The sequence below is a fragment of the Xenopus tropicalis genome, chromosome 4, assembly GCF_000004195.4.
Source record: "Xenopus tropicalis strain Nigerian chromosome 4, UCB_Xtro_10.0, whole genome shotgun sequence".
Taxonomy (NCBI): Eukaryota; Metazoa; Chordata; class Amphibia; order Anura; family Pipidae; genus Xenopus; species Xenopus tropicalis.
Genome location: NC_030680.2, coordinates 96733662 through 96755073, shown reverse-complemented (window position 1 = coordinate 96755073; position 21412 = coordinate 96733662). Strand labels below are relative to the sequence as shown.

At 38.7% G+C, this 21412-nt stretch overlaps 2 protein-coding genes across 4 annotated transcripts in view; one reads left to right on the top strand and one right to left on the bottom strand.

The window, feature by feature from the left end:
* Positions 1–1402: 1402 nt before the first annotated feature.
* Positions 1403–8895, bottom strand: gpx7 (glutathione peroxidase 7). Its single transcript, NM_001078936.1, is given in 3 exon segments — positions 1403–1955; positions 3043–3304; positions 8757–8895. Coding segments are annotated over 3 exon segments (555 nt in total). The 5' UTR covers positions 8886–8895; the 3' UTR covers positions 1403–1791.
* Positions 8896–9081: 186 nt separating this feature from the next.
* The window catches only part of tut4 (terminal uridylyl transferase 4), a 55165-nt gene continuing 42834 nt past the window's right edge, over positions 9082–21412 (top strand). The window contains exon 1 of one of the 3 annotated variants that reach the window (XM_031900957.1): positions 9082–9253. The gene's annotated coding sequence lies outside the window, so the exon portion shown is untranslated. The remainder of the gene's footprint in view (positions 9254–21412) is intronic. The other 2 variants (XM_004914010.4, XM_002931456.5) reach the window with 2 other exon arrangements.

Below are 21412 nucleotides of genomic sequence, written 5' to 3'. Positions count from 1 at the left end.
ACTAGAGTAACCTCGACTTGTATCAGCATGGATACCTTTGCTCACAGTGACTTGCATGTTTAAGAACTAGGGAAGCGTTGCAGTGATTAGTCACTATGACTGGGTAATTAGTTGCCGCGACTAGTTTTTTAGAAATCACAGTGACTAATTGCCCGTCTTTCTATGCCATTACATATTTTCCCATGAGCCACCATTTTGTGATGGTCTGTGTGCTCTTTCAAAGCACACCACCGCCGACTAATAGCCATCACTAAAGTAGCCACGACTTGTACCCGCAGTGATACCTATGCACGTAGCAACTTTCATGTTGGAGAACAGAAGTAGTAACTGGGTAATTAGTCGCCACAACTAGTTTTTTAATAAAATCGAGGGGACTAATCGCCCCATCTTTCTTCACCCTAACAGGAAATAATGCGGCTCTGACTGTAACAGGAAGAAATGTGGGAGTAAAAGACAGAACTTTGCCCATTTATTGTCTGATGTGACCTATCATATATGTGTGCCTTAGTTTGTTTGTGTGCACCATTAATTGTATGATACAAGGGGCAGCCCTTAGTACTTGAAATGGAGATTTTCTTTTTAGAATTATCCAATAGCACATAATACTAAAAAGTATATTTTTATGGAAATGGGCTTATCAGCCCGTGCATGGGCAGTAACGACGGGCCTGCCCGACCGCCATCTGGCCTGAAATTGGCCAGATCTTGATCGGACAGGTTTCATTTTTCGTCGGATCGGCGCATCGACTCGTAGATGCGGTCCCAGAACCGACTGTGCCTATACCTGCTGTTCTAATTCGATCGTTTGGCCCCAGGGCAAAACGACCAAATAAGCTTGATATTGGCCACCCATAGGTGGGGATATTTGTAGAAGATCCACTCGCTTGGCAACCTCGCAAAACGAGTGGATCTTTCCCTGTATGGCCACCTTTAGTTTCAGTAAATAACTAATTCCAAGAATTTGTTCAGTTGGATTAACAGAACTGTAGAATGTGCATGACCACTTAAAAACAACACGCCGGGGTTATTTTAGTGAATAGTCCTCTATAAGGTGGAGTAGAAATTTTTGTTTAATGTTTTTTTCATGAGTTTCTATATTTTAGACATATGGTATTTGCGCTTTCTATAATTAATTTTACATGCACAAAATTTCCTGAATTCACAGCAAAGAGAAAATTCCTCCAAGAATACCTGGACTATGTAGAGGCCTTAGGAGAGTATATCAAATGTATAAAAAACAAAGAAAACGAAGTAAAACAACATCTAATTGTAAATTCTAAGCACCATGACATCTGTTTTGAACAGATGCATCTTAATCTAAATCACCTCAGTTCATCATTTCTTTGTACTGAGTACTATATTTTATCCCATAGCAATTGTGGCAAATAACAGACCATATTTAATTTGAATTTCAAAATTTCATTCATGACACAACATACAAACAATGACTTGGCAATGAGAACAATGTGTTTTTCAGCTGGGCGATTACAGTGTAAATTAAGTAATAATTGCCAGAAAACATTTTTTTTAAAAAAAAGAGACTATGGTATATTTGCTTGTGTTTGTCATGCATTGTTTTTTTCTTTACACAGTGGTTTCCTGAGACATGACAAGTTATTTCACTGTAATATGTGTAATATGAAACTGTACTATAAAACACCTGCAGAGTCACGGGAATACCTCACTTATTATTCTCAATATCCAAATGTTCTATGCATTTTCATACTGATATCTTGAAAACAAATGAAAGGAATGATCCATAAGATTTTGGGCACTTGTCTAGGAAGTGGTCTCAAAGTTCCTCTTTCCTTTTCAGAATTATTTTCCTCACAAGGCTGGTGATGTGAGGCTTCACCTCTGCTACAGAGACTGATGGACCCCAAGCATCAATTACTTTACCATCCGGCCCAACCAAGTATTTCCAGAAATTCCAGTCCGGTTCTTTTCCAGAGGATTCTGTGTAAATACATAAAATGGTAATTAGAATAGTTAAAATGCGTACAGCACCAAAACAACTGAATCTTTAAAAACAAAAGAAAATATGTTTTTGTTTTTTAGACAACAATATTGTATTAATTATGCAAAATTAGGATGTTATAGAATGCTAATTCTTAGCAACTTTTCCATTGGTCTACTTTATAGTTTTTAAATTATTTGCCTTCCTCTTCCAACTTTTTCCAGCTTTCAAATGAGGGGTCACTGATCCTGGCAGCAAAACAGTTGCTCTGTGAGGCTACTTTTTATTGTTATTGTTACTTCTTATTCCTTACCTTTGTGTTCAGGCCCTTTCCTATTCATATTCCAGTCTCTCATTTAACTCACTGCCTGGTTGCTAGGATAATTTGATTCCTAGCAACCAGATAGCTGCTGAAAATCCAAACTGGAGAGCTGCTAATCAAGAAGCTAAATAATTAAAAAATCCCAAATAATATAAAATGAAGACCAATTGCAAATTCTCCCAGAATAGCACAATTATATGAAAAGTGAATTAAAGGTGAACAACCCCTTTAAAGGGAGCTCTTATAGAAAACTAATCATTTCCTTACTGATTAAAGCAAAATGAGCTCCTTGTCTAAGAAATTAAGTAGCTGTTGCTTGGAACAGCTATATATGCATGTTATAATTTTAGATGAGAACCTTGATTTTACCTCTTTAAAAAAGAGAGATAATGAACTGTAAGTCACCCTAATGTCTGGGATTAATTATAACAGCACAAAGAAAACAACTACATCCAAATATTTATGTTATTTTTGAATCCATATAATGAGTGCAAATAAAAAAAAAGTAAGTATCCGTGTAAGCAAAACAAGAATATTATGCTCACCTTGTTGCAAAAATGCATTCTCAGGTAAAGTACTACTACACATAAGAAAAGGAAACAACTTTAGTAACAGAAGTGGCTTTTATAGGCAACTCACAGTGCAGTAGTTTTACAAACAATTTCTGCTTTTATTCAGTCTGTTATGAGCATATATTTGCTTTAGCAAGAATATCTTTATTTTAAGTTAAATGGGTGATCCATCTTTGGATTCTAAATTCTTACCTATTAGGTACTTGAAGGCACTGTTGGCACCAGTGCCAGTGACGGCAGTTTTGCTGAACATGGGAAAGGATGCACTATAATTCTTTCTGACAAAGTTCTCAATTTCTCGGTCACTATTTGGTTCTTGCTGTCCAAACTGGTTGCATGGAAATGCCAAAACATTGAAGTGGTAAGATCCCAGGTCCCTCTGCAGCTGCTGTAATGCTTTGTAGTGAGAATCTGTAAATCCACACTCACTTGCTACATTAACCACCAGAGTTACCTGAGGAAGTACATTAGCAGCTGTTAGTTGGTTAACATTTATAAGAATGCAAGCAGTTTGACTGGATATTTAAAAGAATTAGCTTTCACATTAAAATGACAAAGCTGTATGCACAAAATGTTTACATTAACTGCCAAGCAGCTTATCAACATTAAATGGCATTGGGCTTTGCTTTTTAGCCTTTTTTTTCCCAACCTGACACATCTTGGTGGTATGGCCTGTATTTGGGGTTAGTGATTTTTTTCACTTAGTATTTTGTATTACAGTGTTTTGAGATTTTAAATGATTTAAGCTGAAAAATGGAGCCTATGTGCTATGTGTGCTTTGTAGTCAGCAGAGTGGGAGCACCTTCTGGTTAGAGCAACCAAGTAGAGATTCGCTTGTTTGGTGAGGTCGCCAAACAATCGAATTACAATGGCGGGCACAGATGCTGTTGGGCCAAGGACCACATTAGTGAGCCGATGCAGTCTCCGATGAAAAATCAAACCTGCCCCATCAAGATCTGGCCAATTTTAAGCCAGATATTGGTCAGGTAGGCCCAACGGGGATGCCCATACACAGGCAGATAAGCTGCCAAATCGGTCTGAAGGACCTGAATCAGCAGCTGAAATCTGCCCGTGTATGCCACATTTAGGATCATAGCACACTGGAATATTTCTACTGGCATTTTTCAGCATCAACCATACAACCCGTGATTTTTTTTTTAATGGAAACTGTCCCTTCTGAGAGCTTTTATGAATGGGAGTCCCAGAAAGGGGAGTCTTCATTTGTTACATATAGGGGCTCCTAATTTATTAGACACCAAGCAAATTACCATGTTTTCACCCATACTGCTGACCCCCATGACAAAAATAGGCATGCCACTGACAAAAAAAGTATTATGCAAAGCTAAATGATTGTAAACCATAGTAAGGACTAGGAATGAGTGTGTGATGGTTTAGTCCCTGGAATATTATAACCATTGGGAGAGGGGTCAAAATAACTTTGTTTGGAAAATATGTATAGTTGTTGGACATCTTAATGTAAATTGTAGACCTGACATGAAGGGGGGTGTGATCAATCTGGGTATTATCTGCATAGGGGTCATATTGGAAGTAGTAGGACTAAATTGATAAACAAAGGAAGGAAGCCTACAGAGAAAATAGCAAGAGACCTACGATTTTGTGGTATAATATGCACACAAATAAAGGCAATCAAGATGTTGATGCATAATTGTAGTAAGCATGAAAAGTATGATTTGAAAGAAACCCAAGGTAGGCCACAAAGGCAAGGAGAATGATGACAGAGAAAAGAACAGGAAGAACTGTGTCAAACCCTACATAAAGCCAGGCCCTTATACTGTACAGGATAGGCTGCTGCAACATATTACTAGTTGGTGTCCTAGAATCTCATCAATAACCCCTGCATTCCATCTTTACTGCTGCTGCCCACATTATCTCACCTGCATCTAAAACTCTCTTCACTACTATAGTCTCTCCCTTCTGGGTCCCGGTTAAGTATAAAATTCTTATCTTGACCATACAGGTCACCTCCAGAGCTGAGTTGTGCATAAAACCTTTCTTGCTGATTGCACCACTTCTCCAATTGCTGATTGCACAACCATTCAATAAAAAAAATAAATGGAAAGTGCACATTTATCATGTTGCATGTGAATAACTGACCACTATATGGAAACAGTTGAAGAGAACTGGACACTTGTTAAATTATTTCAAGCATAGGACCCAATTCCTGTTTTTTTTTTTGTTTTTTTAACAAACTAGAAAAACAGTATTTTTGTTGGTACAGGTATTCAATGTTTTGACAACTGTGCCCTTTAACTGTGGAGGCTTGGCTGCTGTTAAATGGAATATCTACAACTTGGAAACCTACAAAAGCTCCCTTGCCTCCTGTACTTTGCAACTGTACATATTTTCATCAGATTAGGTTAAATGTGCACATTTGTGGTAAACATAATTGGCAAGGAGTATGTATAGGTGAAAAGTATCTTTCCGAATAGCATTCAAGCATTTGTGGAAATTAAATCTGACCTTAGACTAAAGTCTAAAGACTTTTCTGATGTCTTTCCTAAACAAAGGAACATCAGATAAGTCCTCTTTCTTCCTCATGGCAAGTATTTCCACTAGATCATAGTTGGAAACTGACCAGCAGGTGGCAGTGTTGGTACTCTCTCCTTTTGCATTCACTACCACTGGAGGAAAAAGCTTTTCTCACTCACCACACTTTGCTGTTACAACACTCATAGCAGTCCATTTAAATCTACCTCTGTCCCCAGAAGTGATCCTGGGGCTGCTGCCACCTGACACAGCAACCCCAATGCCACCCCCTCTCTCATGTTTCACGCTTACAATTTTAGCTTTGAAGCAGGTTTTAGCCCCCATGGCTACAAAGCAGCTTTGATTAAATAAACTATAGTAAGGATTTGAAGCAAACACACAATTTTTACCAGTTCAGGGCAATAGAACATAATATATGAATTACTTTTATTCTCTTTCATTTTTTGGTGTAACTGTTCCTTAAATGGAAGATGGCTTAGAAACTAATATGCTACACAGATCCCAGAAAAAACTCATTTAGATTGTGCCAAAGTGTTTGATACAATGCCCCACAAATGTCTGCTTTCTAAACTCCGTTGGTCTTAGCAATATTGTTTGTACATGAATAGGAAACTGGCTACAAGATTGTGTACAGAGAGTTACTGTCAATGGTTTATTCTCTCTTAAAGTTGTGTTCTTAGTAGGGTCCCCCAGGGCTCTGTATTGGGTCCACTTTTATTTCACTTGTTCATTAATGATTTAGGGGAGGGTATTGTAAGTAATGTATCAGTGTTGCAGATAATACAAAACTATGCAGCCCAATGAAATCTATCTCGGACGTGACAGCCTTGCTGCAGGATCATTACAAACTGGCAATCTGGGCGGCAAAGTGGCAGATGAGATTCACTGTCAATAAATGTAAGGTCATGCACCTGAGATGTAAAAATATGCAAGATACCGTTCATTGGACTGTGTCCAGGAAAATCCTCAATGGAGAAGGAACTTGAAGCCCTTGTAGATAATAAACTTGGCTGTAGCAGTAAATGCCAGTCAGTAGCTGCAAGGGCAAACAAAGCGTTTTGAGCTAGAATATGCCATGCAGTTTTGCTCTCCAGTGCTCAAATGGGATATTATTGAATTAAAGAGCAGTAAAGGGTATGTAAAGTCTCAGTTATGATGAAAGACTGGTAAAGTTGTGGGTGGGGCAGGTCCTGTGGTCCCCTAGTTACACCACTGATGATAACCATATATAAATATATAAGTGAATATATAAGTGAGAGCTGTGATGTTGTGGAGGTTGTTTCTCAACTCGCCTCATGGTAGCAGGCTCCTGCATGAATCAGTTGTACTAGCAGATACATAAGATAGCTTCAAGAAGAGGTTGGATGGCTTTTTAGCAAGTAAGGGTTACTAAAAAAAATAGCTCTCAGTACAGGGACTGGTCCAGTTGCCATCTTGGAGCCATGACGGATTTTTTTTCTTCCTCTAGATCAACTAGCAGTTGGGCAGGTTTTATATAGACCTAAAAGGTTGAACTCGACTGACATATTTATAGAAGTGTACCTGCTTGCCCTACCCCTCCAGTGACATCAAAGATAATGTCCTATAAATACTGCAGACTAGGAGGGTACGGGTGTGGATTAGGAGCGGGTGGGTCAACTTATTAAAAGGAATTGTGTCCAGTGTCGTACTGGGACCTCAGGGGCCCACCAGAAAACCTTAGACCATGGGCCCACTCTCCAAACTATTTTTCCTCACTCAACTGCTTAATTCTCCAAGTCTCTTGTATTTACATGCTAGCATCTATTCTTCCATCTATTTCTCCTCTTTGTTCCCATTCAGAAATAGGGAATGGTCATGAAATAGTCCAAATGGTCAGGAGCAGGAGGGCCCACTGACCCCTGGCCCACCGGGAGTTTTCCTGGTATCCTGGTGGGCCAGTCCGACACTGATTGTGTCATGATTTTTATGTTGTTCTTTTTATTTCTAAATTACACTGTTTATATAGCAAATAATTCACTCTACCATTTAAAATTTTATTCTTGATCCAACAATTTTTTGTTGTTGTAATATTGAGCCATCTCACTGAGTCTGAGCATTCAGAAGGAGCCAGCGCTACACATTTGAACTGCTTTCAATCAAACTATTGTTTTTTCTACTCCCATGTAACTGGAGGGTTGCTTTTAGCAATACAGGTGTCCGGGAGCTGCTATCTTGCTACCTTCCCATTGTTCTGCTGATTGGCTGCTGGGGGGAAAGGAAGGGGGGTGATTTCACTCCAACTTGCAGCTCAGCAGTAAAGTGTGACTGAAGTTTTTTCGAGCACAAGCCATATGGCTGTAGCACCCTAGGAAATGAAGATCATGGCTAGCCCTGTGTGAAATTTCAAATTTAAAAAAATGAAAAAAATGAAAATGAAAAGCTCTATTAACTAATGTATTTTGAAAAAAAGCATTTTGGTTTTCCCATGACAGTATTCCTAAAAAAAAGAGAGTAGACTAGAATAGCTTGGGGTGCCTAACAACTAGCCACCTCCCATTGATTTTACCTTTAATTCTCATTTAGACACTTTTCAAACAAAACAAAAGAAAAAAAAATAATTTTAGCAAGATCTTGTATGTGATTTTATATGATACATTTAGCATCATTGTAAACTAGGCTGCCTTTAGCAGAAATTACTTGGAACACTCCAGCAAAAAAAGAAATGTTCCCCCTGGAAATAATGTTGGCATCTACAGGCACAATAGATGGGTTAATCTATCACTGTAGCACGATAGTCATTGTCAGCGATATTTCCATTTTATATAACTCCAACATATCCAGCGGCTCTTTACAGAAATGATACATCAGTCTTCCCTACCCAAGTAGATTCACAATGTAAGTAACCCTAGCACATTCATGCGCTTTATGGTGGGTTTTATGAAGAGCAAGTCTGTAGGTTTTCGGTGTGTGTGTGTGTGTGTGTGTGAAGAGACCAATGTACCAAATTTCATTTGTTTGTATCGATGGCAAACTGTTTATTAGCTACATGTGGCGACTAATAAAACAGTTGAAAGCTTTCCCAGCGAGCAGACAAGTAGGAGCTGTGGTACAGGCAGGAGCATCTCCTCTCAGACTGCCACGTCCGCAGCGCCGCTCCGAAACAGTTTAAAGCGTGTACAGAATGGCCTAAGGGAAAGTTGAGAGAAGCAGCCATGCAGTTAGTCTGTGCCGAGACACGGAGCCGTAGCCTCAGAAATACCGTGTTTAATTAGCAGGGCGCGATACAAGCTTCCCGCATCTATTACCCCCCGGGCGCTATACAGTCGTGGCGGTGCCACGCAGAACTGCCCCAGGTGGCAAGGAATGAGTTGGTCAGTGTTAGCTGGTGCAGTTAATTGGGGGATATCAGTATGGGGGTACATGCCAACCACACTCACCGAACCACGGTACTTCTCCAGCGACACCAGCTTGCCCCTGATATTTACCACCTTAAATGTATAGAAATCCCGGGATTTCTGCAGTGAGGGGGGCAACAAGAGAAGCAGAACAAGAGCTGCTAGATACATGGCACCTAATTCTCTCATGCTGCTCTGCGCTCAACTTACTGCTCCCTACTACTAGTCCCGGCTGGGGGCTGAAATGAGGGATTCGTCTAAAGGAGGGGCGAGGGAGGGGGGCGACTATCCAACACTCAGAACTCCCTCAATGACACTTGCCCCCCTCCTTTCTCTCTGTCACACAAACAGTCCCTCCCCCGGCCCCACAATGCAGTTCGCAGCGGACATGGCGGCTGTGTGAAATTTGTGTGTTCAGGGCCTGCACAGCAGGAGGACCTTGAGATGGGGATTCCGCATCGAATGGGGGATTAGGGCCCCCCGCCGGGGCAGCGAATTCTGAAACCGCTTTACCGCAGTCTGCTAATCCCTTGCGTCTGGTACGTGACTCCCCTTTCTCCTTTGCCTCTTGGCCCGAGTTATCTCTGTCAGGATATAGGAACTGCGGGCTCCCAGGCTGTTATCAGCGCAAGGGGGTGTGTCAGAGCCTATAATATAATGTATCATGTACATATATAATGTTCGCAGTTATACTTAGGGTAGTGGCAAGAGAATCAGGTTAGGCTGAAGTACAGCATCTGGGTTGTGTTTTCGATATTTACTGTTTTTGCTTTCACCTATTGACGGGGTAGGCGTTTGTTTACATTCTGTGATGTCATGTTGTTTACATTCTGTGGGACGTCAGTCTGTATATGTCCAAGTGTTAGGTGTTTCTATTTACATTTTCTGCTAGATGACGTCAGGAGGAGGTCCTCCATCCCCCCCCCCTGAAATGTTTGGTACATCCTTTTTCGCTGACTGGTACTTGCTAAAAGGTTGTATGGAAATCCTCAGCAGCTGGAACAGATTGACCATTCTTGTTATGTTTGTTTACCCTGCTCCTGTGTAGCCAGTTAGCAAAATGGGTTGCTTGGCCTCAGTGCTTTAAATCTGTACTCCGATTTTTAAAGTTTTCTGCAGTTATGGTTAATGAAGCCATTATCTTTAATATTCCTTGCCTAATATTTTTTTTATCTGAACAGAAAATCTAACATTTTGATTGCAGCAATTTTAAGAAGACAGTTGTGGGTCCCAGGCTACTAATGGTGCTACCTAAGAGTACAGTGAAGTCAGGTCTTGCTGTACATTATTGTGTAGCTGTGCCTGTTTTCTTGATAAGGTTGTATATTGTAAAGAGGCATTAAATCCACGTTTTCAGCATTTGCTTTGCCTAATTAATAGGGTTTGTGATAATCATTTTTTTGGAAGTTTGAATGTTTATTGATTTGCAAAATCTGAAATTGAAAGTACAGTCACATTCTCCTTTCAGTTTGTTTGAGCACAATCAAAACAAAGCTGTCCACTGAGAAGCCGTCTTTATAAACAAACCCATCCTGCCCCCCAGCTACAGCCTTCTAGAGCCATGACAGATGGGACACTTTATCACTTGTGGGAAGTCTCCACTGCCCATCTGCACCCACTGGAATCATTGCATGTTAAAGGAACAGTAACTCCAAAAAATGAAAGAGCTTTAAATTAATAAAAATATAATGCTTTGTTGCCCTGCACTGGTAAAACCGGTGTGTTTGCTATAGTAACACTACTATAATTTATATAATAAGCTGCTGTGTAGCCATGGGGGCGGCCATTCAAGCTGGAAAAAAGGAGAAAAGGCACAGGTTACATAGCAGATAACAGATAAGTTCTGTAGAGTACAATAGTGTTTTATCTGTTATCTGCTATGTGCCTGTGCCTTTTCTCCTTTGAATGGCTGCCCCCATGGCTACACAGCAGCTTATTTATATAAATTATAGTAGACTTTCTAAAGTAAACTTTTACCAGTGCAGGGGAGCAGCACATTACATTTTAGTTACTTTTATACACTTTCATTTTCTGGTGTTACTGTTCCTTTAAACATTTTATATTCAGTGATTCTAGGTAAAATTACAGAAATATAGAAAAAGACATATTTGCGCAATTATTGAATTTTGTAGGGGCAGGTATTTTTGCACATTTTATAAAAGCACTCTGTATGTTAGGGCCTTTAGACTGTGAGGTAAGTAACAGCTGATTATACAGAGGATTCTCAGTGGACTGCTGGTTTGTTTTAATTGTACTTAAAACAACTGGAAGCAGAATGTGACTTTGCTTTCAGTATTCTACAGATTGGTTACTAAATGCAGTAATGGCATTTTGAAAAACTACATAATGAGGAAAAAAAGGTTTTAACTCTGAGACTGCAAAAGAAGAAAGAAAGAATAGCACAGGATAGCACAAATAAGTACAGAAAACAAATGATTATGTGAAATAAAAATTTCTTAAAGAAGAAAACACAAGTGCATACATATTAATTTCCCGTTTTTATTATGGTGTTGACTTGTATATCTGACTTTGCCTGATAGTGAGATACCTTCGGAATCTTTGTTGTACTGCATACATTATATAGAGCACGGAAAAATCCTTGTGCATGGTTCTGCAAACACAAAGGTCCTCATTTACTAACAGCAGAAAAAAAAGTGATTTCATTCATTACTTTCAATGCAGTACTTTTCCAGAGAATTGAAGACTCTCAGATTGTGTCTCAGAATTGTCTGGCTACTGCTAGATTATAGATAAGCATTTTTTCCCCAGAATTTTAGACTCTTTAATTGTTTTGCAAAATTGTCTGACTACTGCCAGATAATAGGTAAGCATTTTGTCTTACAGTAAATCGTAAGCACTTTACATTGGTTTCATGTAACTATTCTCCCAGTGCTTTTCACTTGCCAGTATTCAGTTGGCACAAAATAATGAAATGCGGTTGGAGACTACTAATGGAACACTAGGCTTATCGAGTAACTAAAAGTAGATCTTTCTTGTTCATATAGAATTTCAAGTTGTACCTGATAGTTGCTCTGTGTCGTAGATCTTTTCTGTGTTCTTACCAAAACAAAATGTCCCAATTTGTCAAGTAGAATGATAGATAATCTTGAGGTGACAGAGCAGATATCGTGAATTAGTTATTACAATATATGGGTCTTGTCTTTGGCAAAACAGACATGACAAAAAAAAAAAATTAAATAAAAACCCAGTGAACATATATTTCTATGATTTTCTTTTATGAGAAGAGCACCTTGATCTGAATTAAAGTTGAGACCACAGTATTGCAAAGCAGAAATGCTAACTGCAATGCCAGCACTTTACCAATTTGTTTTACCATATTATTTGCCTAGTTAAGCATTTCACTGTAAGAAACACAAATACAGGTATGGGACCTGTTATCCAGAATGCTCAGGACCTGGGGTTTTCTGGATAAGGGATCTTTCCATAATTTGGATCTCCATAACCTAAGTCTGCTAAAATTCATTTAAATATTAAATAAACCCAATAGGCTTGTTTTGTCTCCCATAAGGATTAATTATATCTTAGTTGGGACCAAGTACATGGTACTGTTTTATAATTAGAGAGAAAAAGGAAATCATTTTTAAAAATTAGGATTATTTGCTTATAATGGAGTCTATGGGAGATGGCCTTTCCGTAATTTGGAACTTTCTGGATAACGGGTTTCCGGAGAAGGGATCCCATACCTGTAATACTAAATTAAAATCTGTTGTACTATGTAAGTATGTCTCCAAGAGAGTAAACATTTCTGCAAATATTTCTGCAAATATTTCATAATGTATAAGAACTGTGTCTGTTATTGCATGTATTGCTCAGATCATAGCTAGGTATCCAGCAGATAAATGTTGCACTACTGACTGGTTTTATATAGGTTTGTTTTGGGAAATAATGTGCTATTTTTATGAAATGTCTTCCTCAGCTTATTAATAATAGTAGAAAAGGTCCACATAGGTAATGGGTTTCAGATTCAGTCAAGTTGTCAGAGTTGAATTTCATTTGGTTCACAAGTGGCCACTGGCTGTAAAAGATTCCTATGTGTGTCACCTGGGGTTAGATATTTTCCAACAGTGTAATCAGTATTTAAATTTAGCAAGTGAAACAGATGTCATAAATAATTGAGTTAAGTTTCTCCTATTGTGAAAATAATAAATACAAAAGTATTGTAGAAATGTTACCTATAAAATACATTGCAAGCTTTTGGAGCTCTAAATAGTGCAGGTCACAGATTCAGTCAGGTCACATAGTGTGACATAAAACCCCAAATTAAGGCCCTGACTTAAAGTGATACTGACATGAAAAACTACTTTTCAAAATATGAATATACATAATAAGCTACCTATTGATGGTAATTGCTGACAGGTTTGCTTTTGTAAGTAATTGTTACTTGAAGTTCATAAACCTGCCAACCTGACTGTCCCTTCACAGCCTGTCAGTTATAGCTTCTAATGCTAACGGACAAATATGGCAGCCCCCTCTTTGAGAAACATGGGAGATCAGACAGGTAATGTAAAAGCATCAGGCAAATACTTTTATGGCAAAATTATAAACTTCTTGCAAAGACAATGTTATGATAGTAAAAAAAGATTTAATTTGTGGTGTCAGTATCTCTTTAATGTGTTAAATAACTCAATACATTTCAATTCATAGATCTTTCTTTCCCGTTCAGTTTTAAAGTTTCCTTTTAGAATTAAAGGGACAGTAACACCAAAAAATGAAAGTGTATAAAAGTAATTACTATATAATGTAATGCTGCCCTGTACTGGTACAACTGGTGTGTTTTCCTTAGAAAGACTACTATAGTTTATATAATAAAGCTTCTGTGTAGCCACGGGGGCAGCCATTTACAGGAGAAAAGGCACAGGTTACTTAGCAGATAACAGATAAAACCCCATTATATTCTACAAAGCTTATCTGTTATCTGCTATGTGCCTGTGCCTTTTCTCCTTTTTCCCAGCTTCAATGGCTGCCCCCGTGTTGACATAGCAGCTCATTTATATAAACTATAGTAGCGTTTCTGTTGCAAACTTACCAGTTTTACCAGCACAGGGCAACTGTACATTATATTTTAATTACTTTAAAACACTTTCATTTTTTGGTGTTACTGTTCCTTTAACACCTTAATGTCCTGAAGACTGTGGTCCTGATTGCAGAAGTGTTGTCCCGCTGGTTTATCACACACTTTGGTCTTGATCTTATGTCGGTTATGGTGTAGTTTTTGCCCTGTTTCCCCAAAGTACATTCCTCCTGTAGAGCACTTAGTGGAGCACCACATTGGAGGAAGCATCCCGATTGGTGTAAACTTTTTGTGTATTTGGTATTTAAATTTGATCTTTGTACAAGATATACTTGCAAGTTTCATATCTTTTGCTGTTGCAGGTAAATGTAAATGAAGAGCATTCTAACATGTTAGAATAAAATTCCATATGCCATTCCTTTAAATTGGGTTTCTAGGAGTATTTAGAGGTGCAAGTTGGCATTCTTGCTAAATCGTACCTGAAGTAGTCTCTAGCCTTGCCCAACCAAAGCCATGGTTCTGGTCCCTTGAAGGAGCATTAGCCCCACACTTAGGGAACCTTAGAATATGGCCATGTGCCTGCACCCAGAGCCACTGCAACAGGCCAGGTACAGGCAAACAAAGCAGATTTCGGCGCTGAAACACAAGAGTATTATTTTTGTGTTTCTGCATTGTAACATCATGTGAGAATGTTATGAAGCTGACTATGTTTGCAGTGATTTTACAGACCCCTGTCTTATTGATCTTTTTGAGCATTTCAGCCAGATGCTCTACAGTTGTACTCAGGGCTGTGGAGTTGGTAGATAAATTCTCCGACTCCTCAGTTTCTGATACTTCCGACTCCACAACTCTGACTCCTCTGTTTTTAATATGCTAATGTATTTTATACATCCAGGAAGGGCCAGGGGGGAAGAGGCACTTAAAACACAATTGAACTGATAATAAACTGATAGACAATTTTATCTATACTCTTACTCCTAATGATTTCCCTAGAATCCCATAGTCATGGTTAAAGTTTAAGATAACATTACAGCTGAATTACAGCAGTTTTTCAAATGTTTGAAAAGGAACAGTAACACCAAAAAATGAAAGAGCTTTAAAGTAATAAAAATATAATGCACTGTACCCTGCGCTGGTAAAACTGGTGTGTTTGCTACAGTAACACTACTATAATTTATATAATAAGCTGCTGTGTAGCCACGGGGGCAGCCATTCAAGCTGGAAAAAAGGAGAAAAGGCACAGGTTACATAGATGATAACAGATATATTGTGTAGAATACAATAGTGTTTTATCTGTTATCTGCTATGTGCCTGTGCCTTTTCTCCTTTGAATGGCTGCCTCCATGGCTACATAGCAGCTTATTTATATAAATTATTGTATACTTTCTGAAGTAAACACACAACTTTTACCTGTGCAGGGCAGCAGTACATTATATTTTAGTTACTTTTATACACTTTCATTTTTTGGTGTTACTGTTCCTTTAATACTCTTTTAAGAGCAGTGACCCTCAATTAGCTTATTCCATGTAACATTTGACTTGTGTACATTGACGTTGGCATTGACGGTAGTCAGCTTCTGAGCTTTATATATTGCAATTTATTTGGAGTCTTCTTCATTTTTATTTTGCTGTTCTTAGGAATGAGCCATAATTCCACTCCAGGCTCATGGATATCAAAAGTAATTCAAGGAAGGATGAGAAGGCCTAGATCAAAGCTGACCACCTGACTACAGGCTGGTTATGGACTTAACAGACATTTCTATGAACACAGTCTAAGAGCTCAACTGGCTTCTTTGTGTGACGTAATTGTTTTCTAATAATTCAGCCACAGAGTCTTTCATACAGTGGCTAATAGACCCACTAGATGCAGTAAATAGATAGTTCTGACCTAGAGTGTAAGAGATTTACCTCTGTGCCTTTATTACTACAGTACAAGCCTGTTAAAAAAGTTAAGACACTGTGTAAAATATAATTTAAAAGAGAATTTGATATATTATGAATCATTTAAAATCTGCTTAATGTTAAATGTTCAATTGCAAATAGTACAAAGACGACTTATTAAATATTGAAACTGAGAAACTTAAAAATATGTGCTCATTTGAATTTGATGCCAGCAACATGTTTTTTTAAAAAAAAAAAAAAAGTTTGGGCAGGGACATGATTGCCACTGTATTGCATCATCTCTTCTTTTAACAACACCAGAGCTTCTCCTAGCTCTGGTGCTGAGCTGGATGGTAGCATATGTTGCTCCAAAACCTGTATATATCATCCTGCAATAATGGTGACTTCCCAGATGCACAAGCTACCCATATTCCATATGCACTAATGTACCCCTGTAACATTAAAAAGATACTGACACCAGAAATGAAACCTTTTTTACATCTATCATAACATTGTCTTTGCATGAGCTTTATAATTTTGCCATAAAAGTATTTGCTGATGCTTTTACATTCCTTATCTGATCCCCCATGTTCCTCTATGAGGGGGCAGCCATATTTGTGCAGCAGTAGGCGTTAGCATTAGAAGCTATAACTGACAGGCTGAGAAGGGACAGTCAGGTTGGCAAAACAGTCAGGTTTAGGAACTTCAAGCAACAATTACATACAAAACCAGCCCTAACAGTGAAAAAAGATCAACATGACCTATAGGTAACTTTTTATGTAGATTCATAATTTGAAAAGTCATTTTTTCATGTCAGTATCACTTTAAAGATGTTGGCTTTTGAACTGTGCACTGATTACAAGCTAGATGGTCCTTTTTCTCTTTAGCCCAAAAGGAGCGGAGTCTGTGATATCCAAAAATAATTCAAAAATTTCATTGGTGCGCAGTTTTCTAATTCACCTCAGTCCATCTTTAAATAGGCTTGGTATTTCTGGACCATGTTTATATATGTTTTAATTTGCATTTGTGGAAGCATTCCTGAACCCATGCAGTGATTACCACTACAGAACTGTACCTTTTTTTTTTTTTTATAAATCAGTGCTGTCTAAGGCCTGAAGATGATGGCTTTTACCTTGTCCCTTGTGTACAGAGATATCTCTGGATTCTGTTAATTGTTTAATGACAGTTTAATGTAATATCCCCAAATTCGTTACAATTTTACGTTGAGGGATGTTTTATTTATGAGTGTTTTTTTACAGAGTGGTGTACCCCATCTTTACTTCTGACTTCTGAGCAATGGTGTTTCTGGGGCTGTTCAGCATCAGAGCTGGTCCAGGGGGCATTTTTTTTTTAATATTGCCAGACGCAGCTTTTTGCCACCCCTGGTAAGTGTCCGCTCACTGCCACTTGAGGCAAGCTATCTGTTACATATAAGAAACATGGGGAGGCAATGGTCTAAACCAATGTCTGAATCTTTTTGGTTGCACATTATGTTTTGAGATTTTGTACCAGCCCAAGGCAACCAAAGCCTTTTAGAAAGGAAGATCTTTGCCTTTGAAGATGTCCCAGTAGCTCCCCATCTTCTTTTCAGATGAATCTTTGCACATGCTCTGTGCTGTTGTCAGTTACTGAGCTTAGGGACCAAAGCTAGCAATATACTCTGTATATAGAATAGAAATGTCACAAGACTGATTATTACTCAGTTCAGATTTTCATTACACGGCAGCTCAGAAATCTTAGCTTCTCAACAGCTGCTCAGATCACACCGAGCAAATGCAGTGTCATTAACACTCCAAAATCCAAGACAGTGACCCTCTGTGTGCAACTATGAAGACCTGAATCATTACTACCATAGAGTTTCTGAAACTTCAGGCAGGTGTAGTAAGTTCAGTATATAAAGTATGGCTTTTCTACCTGTATTTGTTTTTAGGGTTTGGTTTAAATATATACGTTAGAATCATTGTATTTTGTTTTCATTTATATTTTACACAGTGTCAAAACTTTTTTGTAAACTGGCTTGTAATTAAAGGTAATTGGAGTAAACCATTATCGTATTCTGACCCATATGACACAATTGAAGTTACCTGCTTATAGAGTAAAACAACATTATATAGAGTGACACTAAACCTCAAATAGACATTTGACAGCAACACTGTAGCTCAAAAATTACTGTAAACATTGCTTATTACAAGTATTCTGAAAACAAAACAATGTATAAGGTTACTCAGGTGTAATTTATAGTATCTGTAATATGTTTAACTGTAATTTTGCCCAAATTTAATTGACTCTCATGTTAACAGGCTCAGTACAGAAGCATGATTCACTGCTTAAAAGCAGAACCAGTCATAAATGTAAATCCACTACTTAAGTGGATATTTTTTTTTTTTTTTTTTAGAATTCCTTCTAGAGGTTTTCGGTACTCGGGTACAAGGGTATATAATCAAACATACAACAGTATGAAAGCTTTTAAAAACAGTGCAGCTAAATCTGTATATAGTTATAGTAGCAATATATTGTGATGTGCTTAGTACAAAAAATATTGTATGCCACAGTCCCTCTCTCATTTCCTTAGAGAAACCTTTATTATAAGAAACACTGTTATTATGAAAATAATCTGCTCAAGTGTTTTCTCGTGTATCTTATGATAAAACCGCCTCTAAGTATATGATTTTTTTTTAATTTGCCAGTTCCATTAAGTACAAAACACAATGGCTACACTGGAACTTTCTTTTTTTTCAGAAATGTAACTGATTACCTACCAAAAACTGTTTTGTATAAACTACATCTTGGGCAAGCATAAAATATATCATGGCCAGTTTTTTTAGGCGAATAGTAGTACATTGTACTGATGCATAAATTGTAAATTTATCTGTCACTAATAGAAATGAATCCCCTGTATGTAGACTTAATGAAGGACTCCCAGATCCTCTTGTCCAGCATCAAAATATAGGCTTGCCAATTTAAAAGCAGTCTTCTGAATGAGGATGTCTGAAATGTAATTTGTGACATTATATAACTTGAAAAGCAGTTTACTTTTACTGGAATCTTTATTTTCACATTCAGCATTTTTTATAATCTTTTCTATATCCAAGACAAACTGGAATTTTTCAGTCAAGATGTCGGAGTATGAACTAATACCATTTTTTAGATACGGATTTTTCCATAGTAATGTGGGGTAGGTTACATTCACTGACTGCTTCTTTCCATGCATTAAGTGTTAACTGGACACTAGAACCCTGTATATGGGCTCACTCTCAGTAACTCTTGTGAACTAGCCAGCTGAGAATGAATTTGGACCAGAAGGTCCTCTGCTACATAATGAAACCATAGCTGTATATGCATTGTAAGGCCTCCCACTTTAACTGGTGCAGCTATTTTGGATAGTTAACAAAAAATGTGCAGCTGAAGAGATATTCACTTCAGAGTCATTCCTCTGCTGATCCTTTACTTCTGTACAGACCCTGTGCTGTCAGTGACCTCTATAAACACTGCTGCTGCTTTTTTACTCCCTTATATGATGTCACGCATAGTACTTACAGCAGACGTAAAGTAACTCCTATTGGCTGTGTCTTCTGTCAGTCTGACATTGTTTCCTGTGCCTGTGACAGAGTGATGCAAATCAAACATAATATTATATGATATGCTGAGTCTGTTTGCCTATGCCATTGCAAGCGAGAAATTAACCAATGCCCTTTCGATTTATGCTACTGGTTAGAGTGCACAAGCGACCAATGAATTGGTCCAGTAGGAAAAAAGTAAGGGCAAAGCCCTGGACGTGATGATGATGTAAGCATGTAGGAAGTTCTCAGTGTGTCAGAGAGGGACTGACTAAACAGGTATAAAAAGTAGCTTTTGTAGTGGCCTTTTTACTTTTTTTCAATGGAAAATAGGTTTTTTGAGAGCATCATTGGTGGTTTAATAAGATTTGGACATTAAAGCTGAACAACCCCTTTAACAGGGACTTTTTCTTGTACATTGACTAAAAAATAGGAACATTTTGGCTGTAAAAATAATACAATTGATATGGTCCCTGATAGATAGTTAGAGTCTACCAACTTCTACCATCCCTTAGAGCAGTGCTGTCCAACTGGCGGCCCGCGACCCCCCTCTGTGTGGCCCCCCACCTGTCTGACTGCTTAGATGGCTTACCTTTGTGTAAGATTTAAATAGTATCAGTACTGAGATTAACTGGCCCCCTGCATGGCTCACACCTCAAATTCAGCCTCTAATCCCCCTGTATTGTTTAAACATGTAATCCCCTGTGTTTTTCACACCTTTTAGTTTCTGCATTGTTCACCCCCTGCAGTGTTCACACCTAAGGCTCAGGCTGTAATCACCCACATTGTTCAACTGTTCACACCTCAGACATTGTATGTAGTGCCTGGACTATGCTGCCTGTGTATATGGCACACACAGACAGCATAGGAGAGGCAAAGTATGGCACATAGGCAGTATAGGGCAGGGAAGGTTGAAACACAGTCAGCATAGGGTAGGCAGTAGAGTATGGCACACACAGGCAGCATAGGGGAGGCAAAGTATGGCACATAGGCAGTATAGGGCAGGGAAGGAATGGAACACACAGTCAGCATAGGGAAGGCAGAGTATGGCACACATAGGCAGCATAAGGGAGGCAGAGTGCTGCCTGTGTGTGCCATACTCTGCCTGCCCTATGCTGCCTGTGAGAGGTGAACCTGGCAGGGGTGTGTTTTGGGAGTTTGTTAGTAGTTGGAAACAGCCATTAAATGGTCCCTAAGGTGTGTAGTTATGTTGTTGGGGGTTGCTGTGCTATCCACAGGGGAGGAGGAGGCATTTGGATTTAAGGGTGTGTCTTAATATGACATAATAAAATTCGTTCATATATGAATAACTGTTGATATCCCCGCAGTGAGGACCAAGCATTTGGGTTTTTGCTGCACTACCACCATTGTGATAAAATGGGTGTGGTTTAAAGTGGGTGTGGTTCAAAAAAGGGGAGTAGCCAAAACTGGCTTCCATTAGCAGCCCTCCACCATGTATGCTAGAGAAATTCCGGCCCTCGGCACCGCACAAGTTGGACAGCACTGCCTTAGAGTAACAAAGTGGGTTAAAGGAGACATTTTATATAAAGTTCATATTCAGTTATAATATTCATCCTCCCTCAAAATGTGAAATGATACAGAAAGAAAGAAGTTTTGAAAGCATTTTACCTCCTAAAACTGTCATTATATGAGAGCTGCATACACAACCTCTCTAATCAGAAGCCAGAGCAAAATGAAAATGGGAGTGGGTGTCTGTTCAGTCTTCCACAGGAAGTGGTCACAGCACTGACTGACAGGCTTTACTCAACAGTAGCAGGGAAAACCACTCCCAGTTTCCTCTTTCTGTGTCTCTCTGCTTGTCGTTTTTTACACACAGCATAATAAATATGCCTCTTAAGGTGGCTAACATGTTGAGAGTCATCAAACGAGTAGATCTTCTCCCAGTATGCTCCCAGTTTTGCCCTAGGGCCAAATGATCGAATTAAAATGACGGACATAGCCACCACCAGACCAAGGACCACATTAATTAGGCGATGCAGCCCCAAATCAAATGGACCTGATTGATTTCCAGCCAGATATTGATCAGGGAGGCCCACCTGGGGCCCCCTTACAGGGGCAGATACACTGCCAAAGTCTAAGGGACTCATATCGGCAGCTGCCTGTGTATGCCACCTTTACTCCAATTCAGGTGTATACCAACATAACCATTCTTTTTCATACATTATCCTGTTTTTCTAGAGCAGCCTATTAGACTGGTTTTAAGGTGGT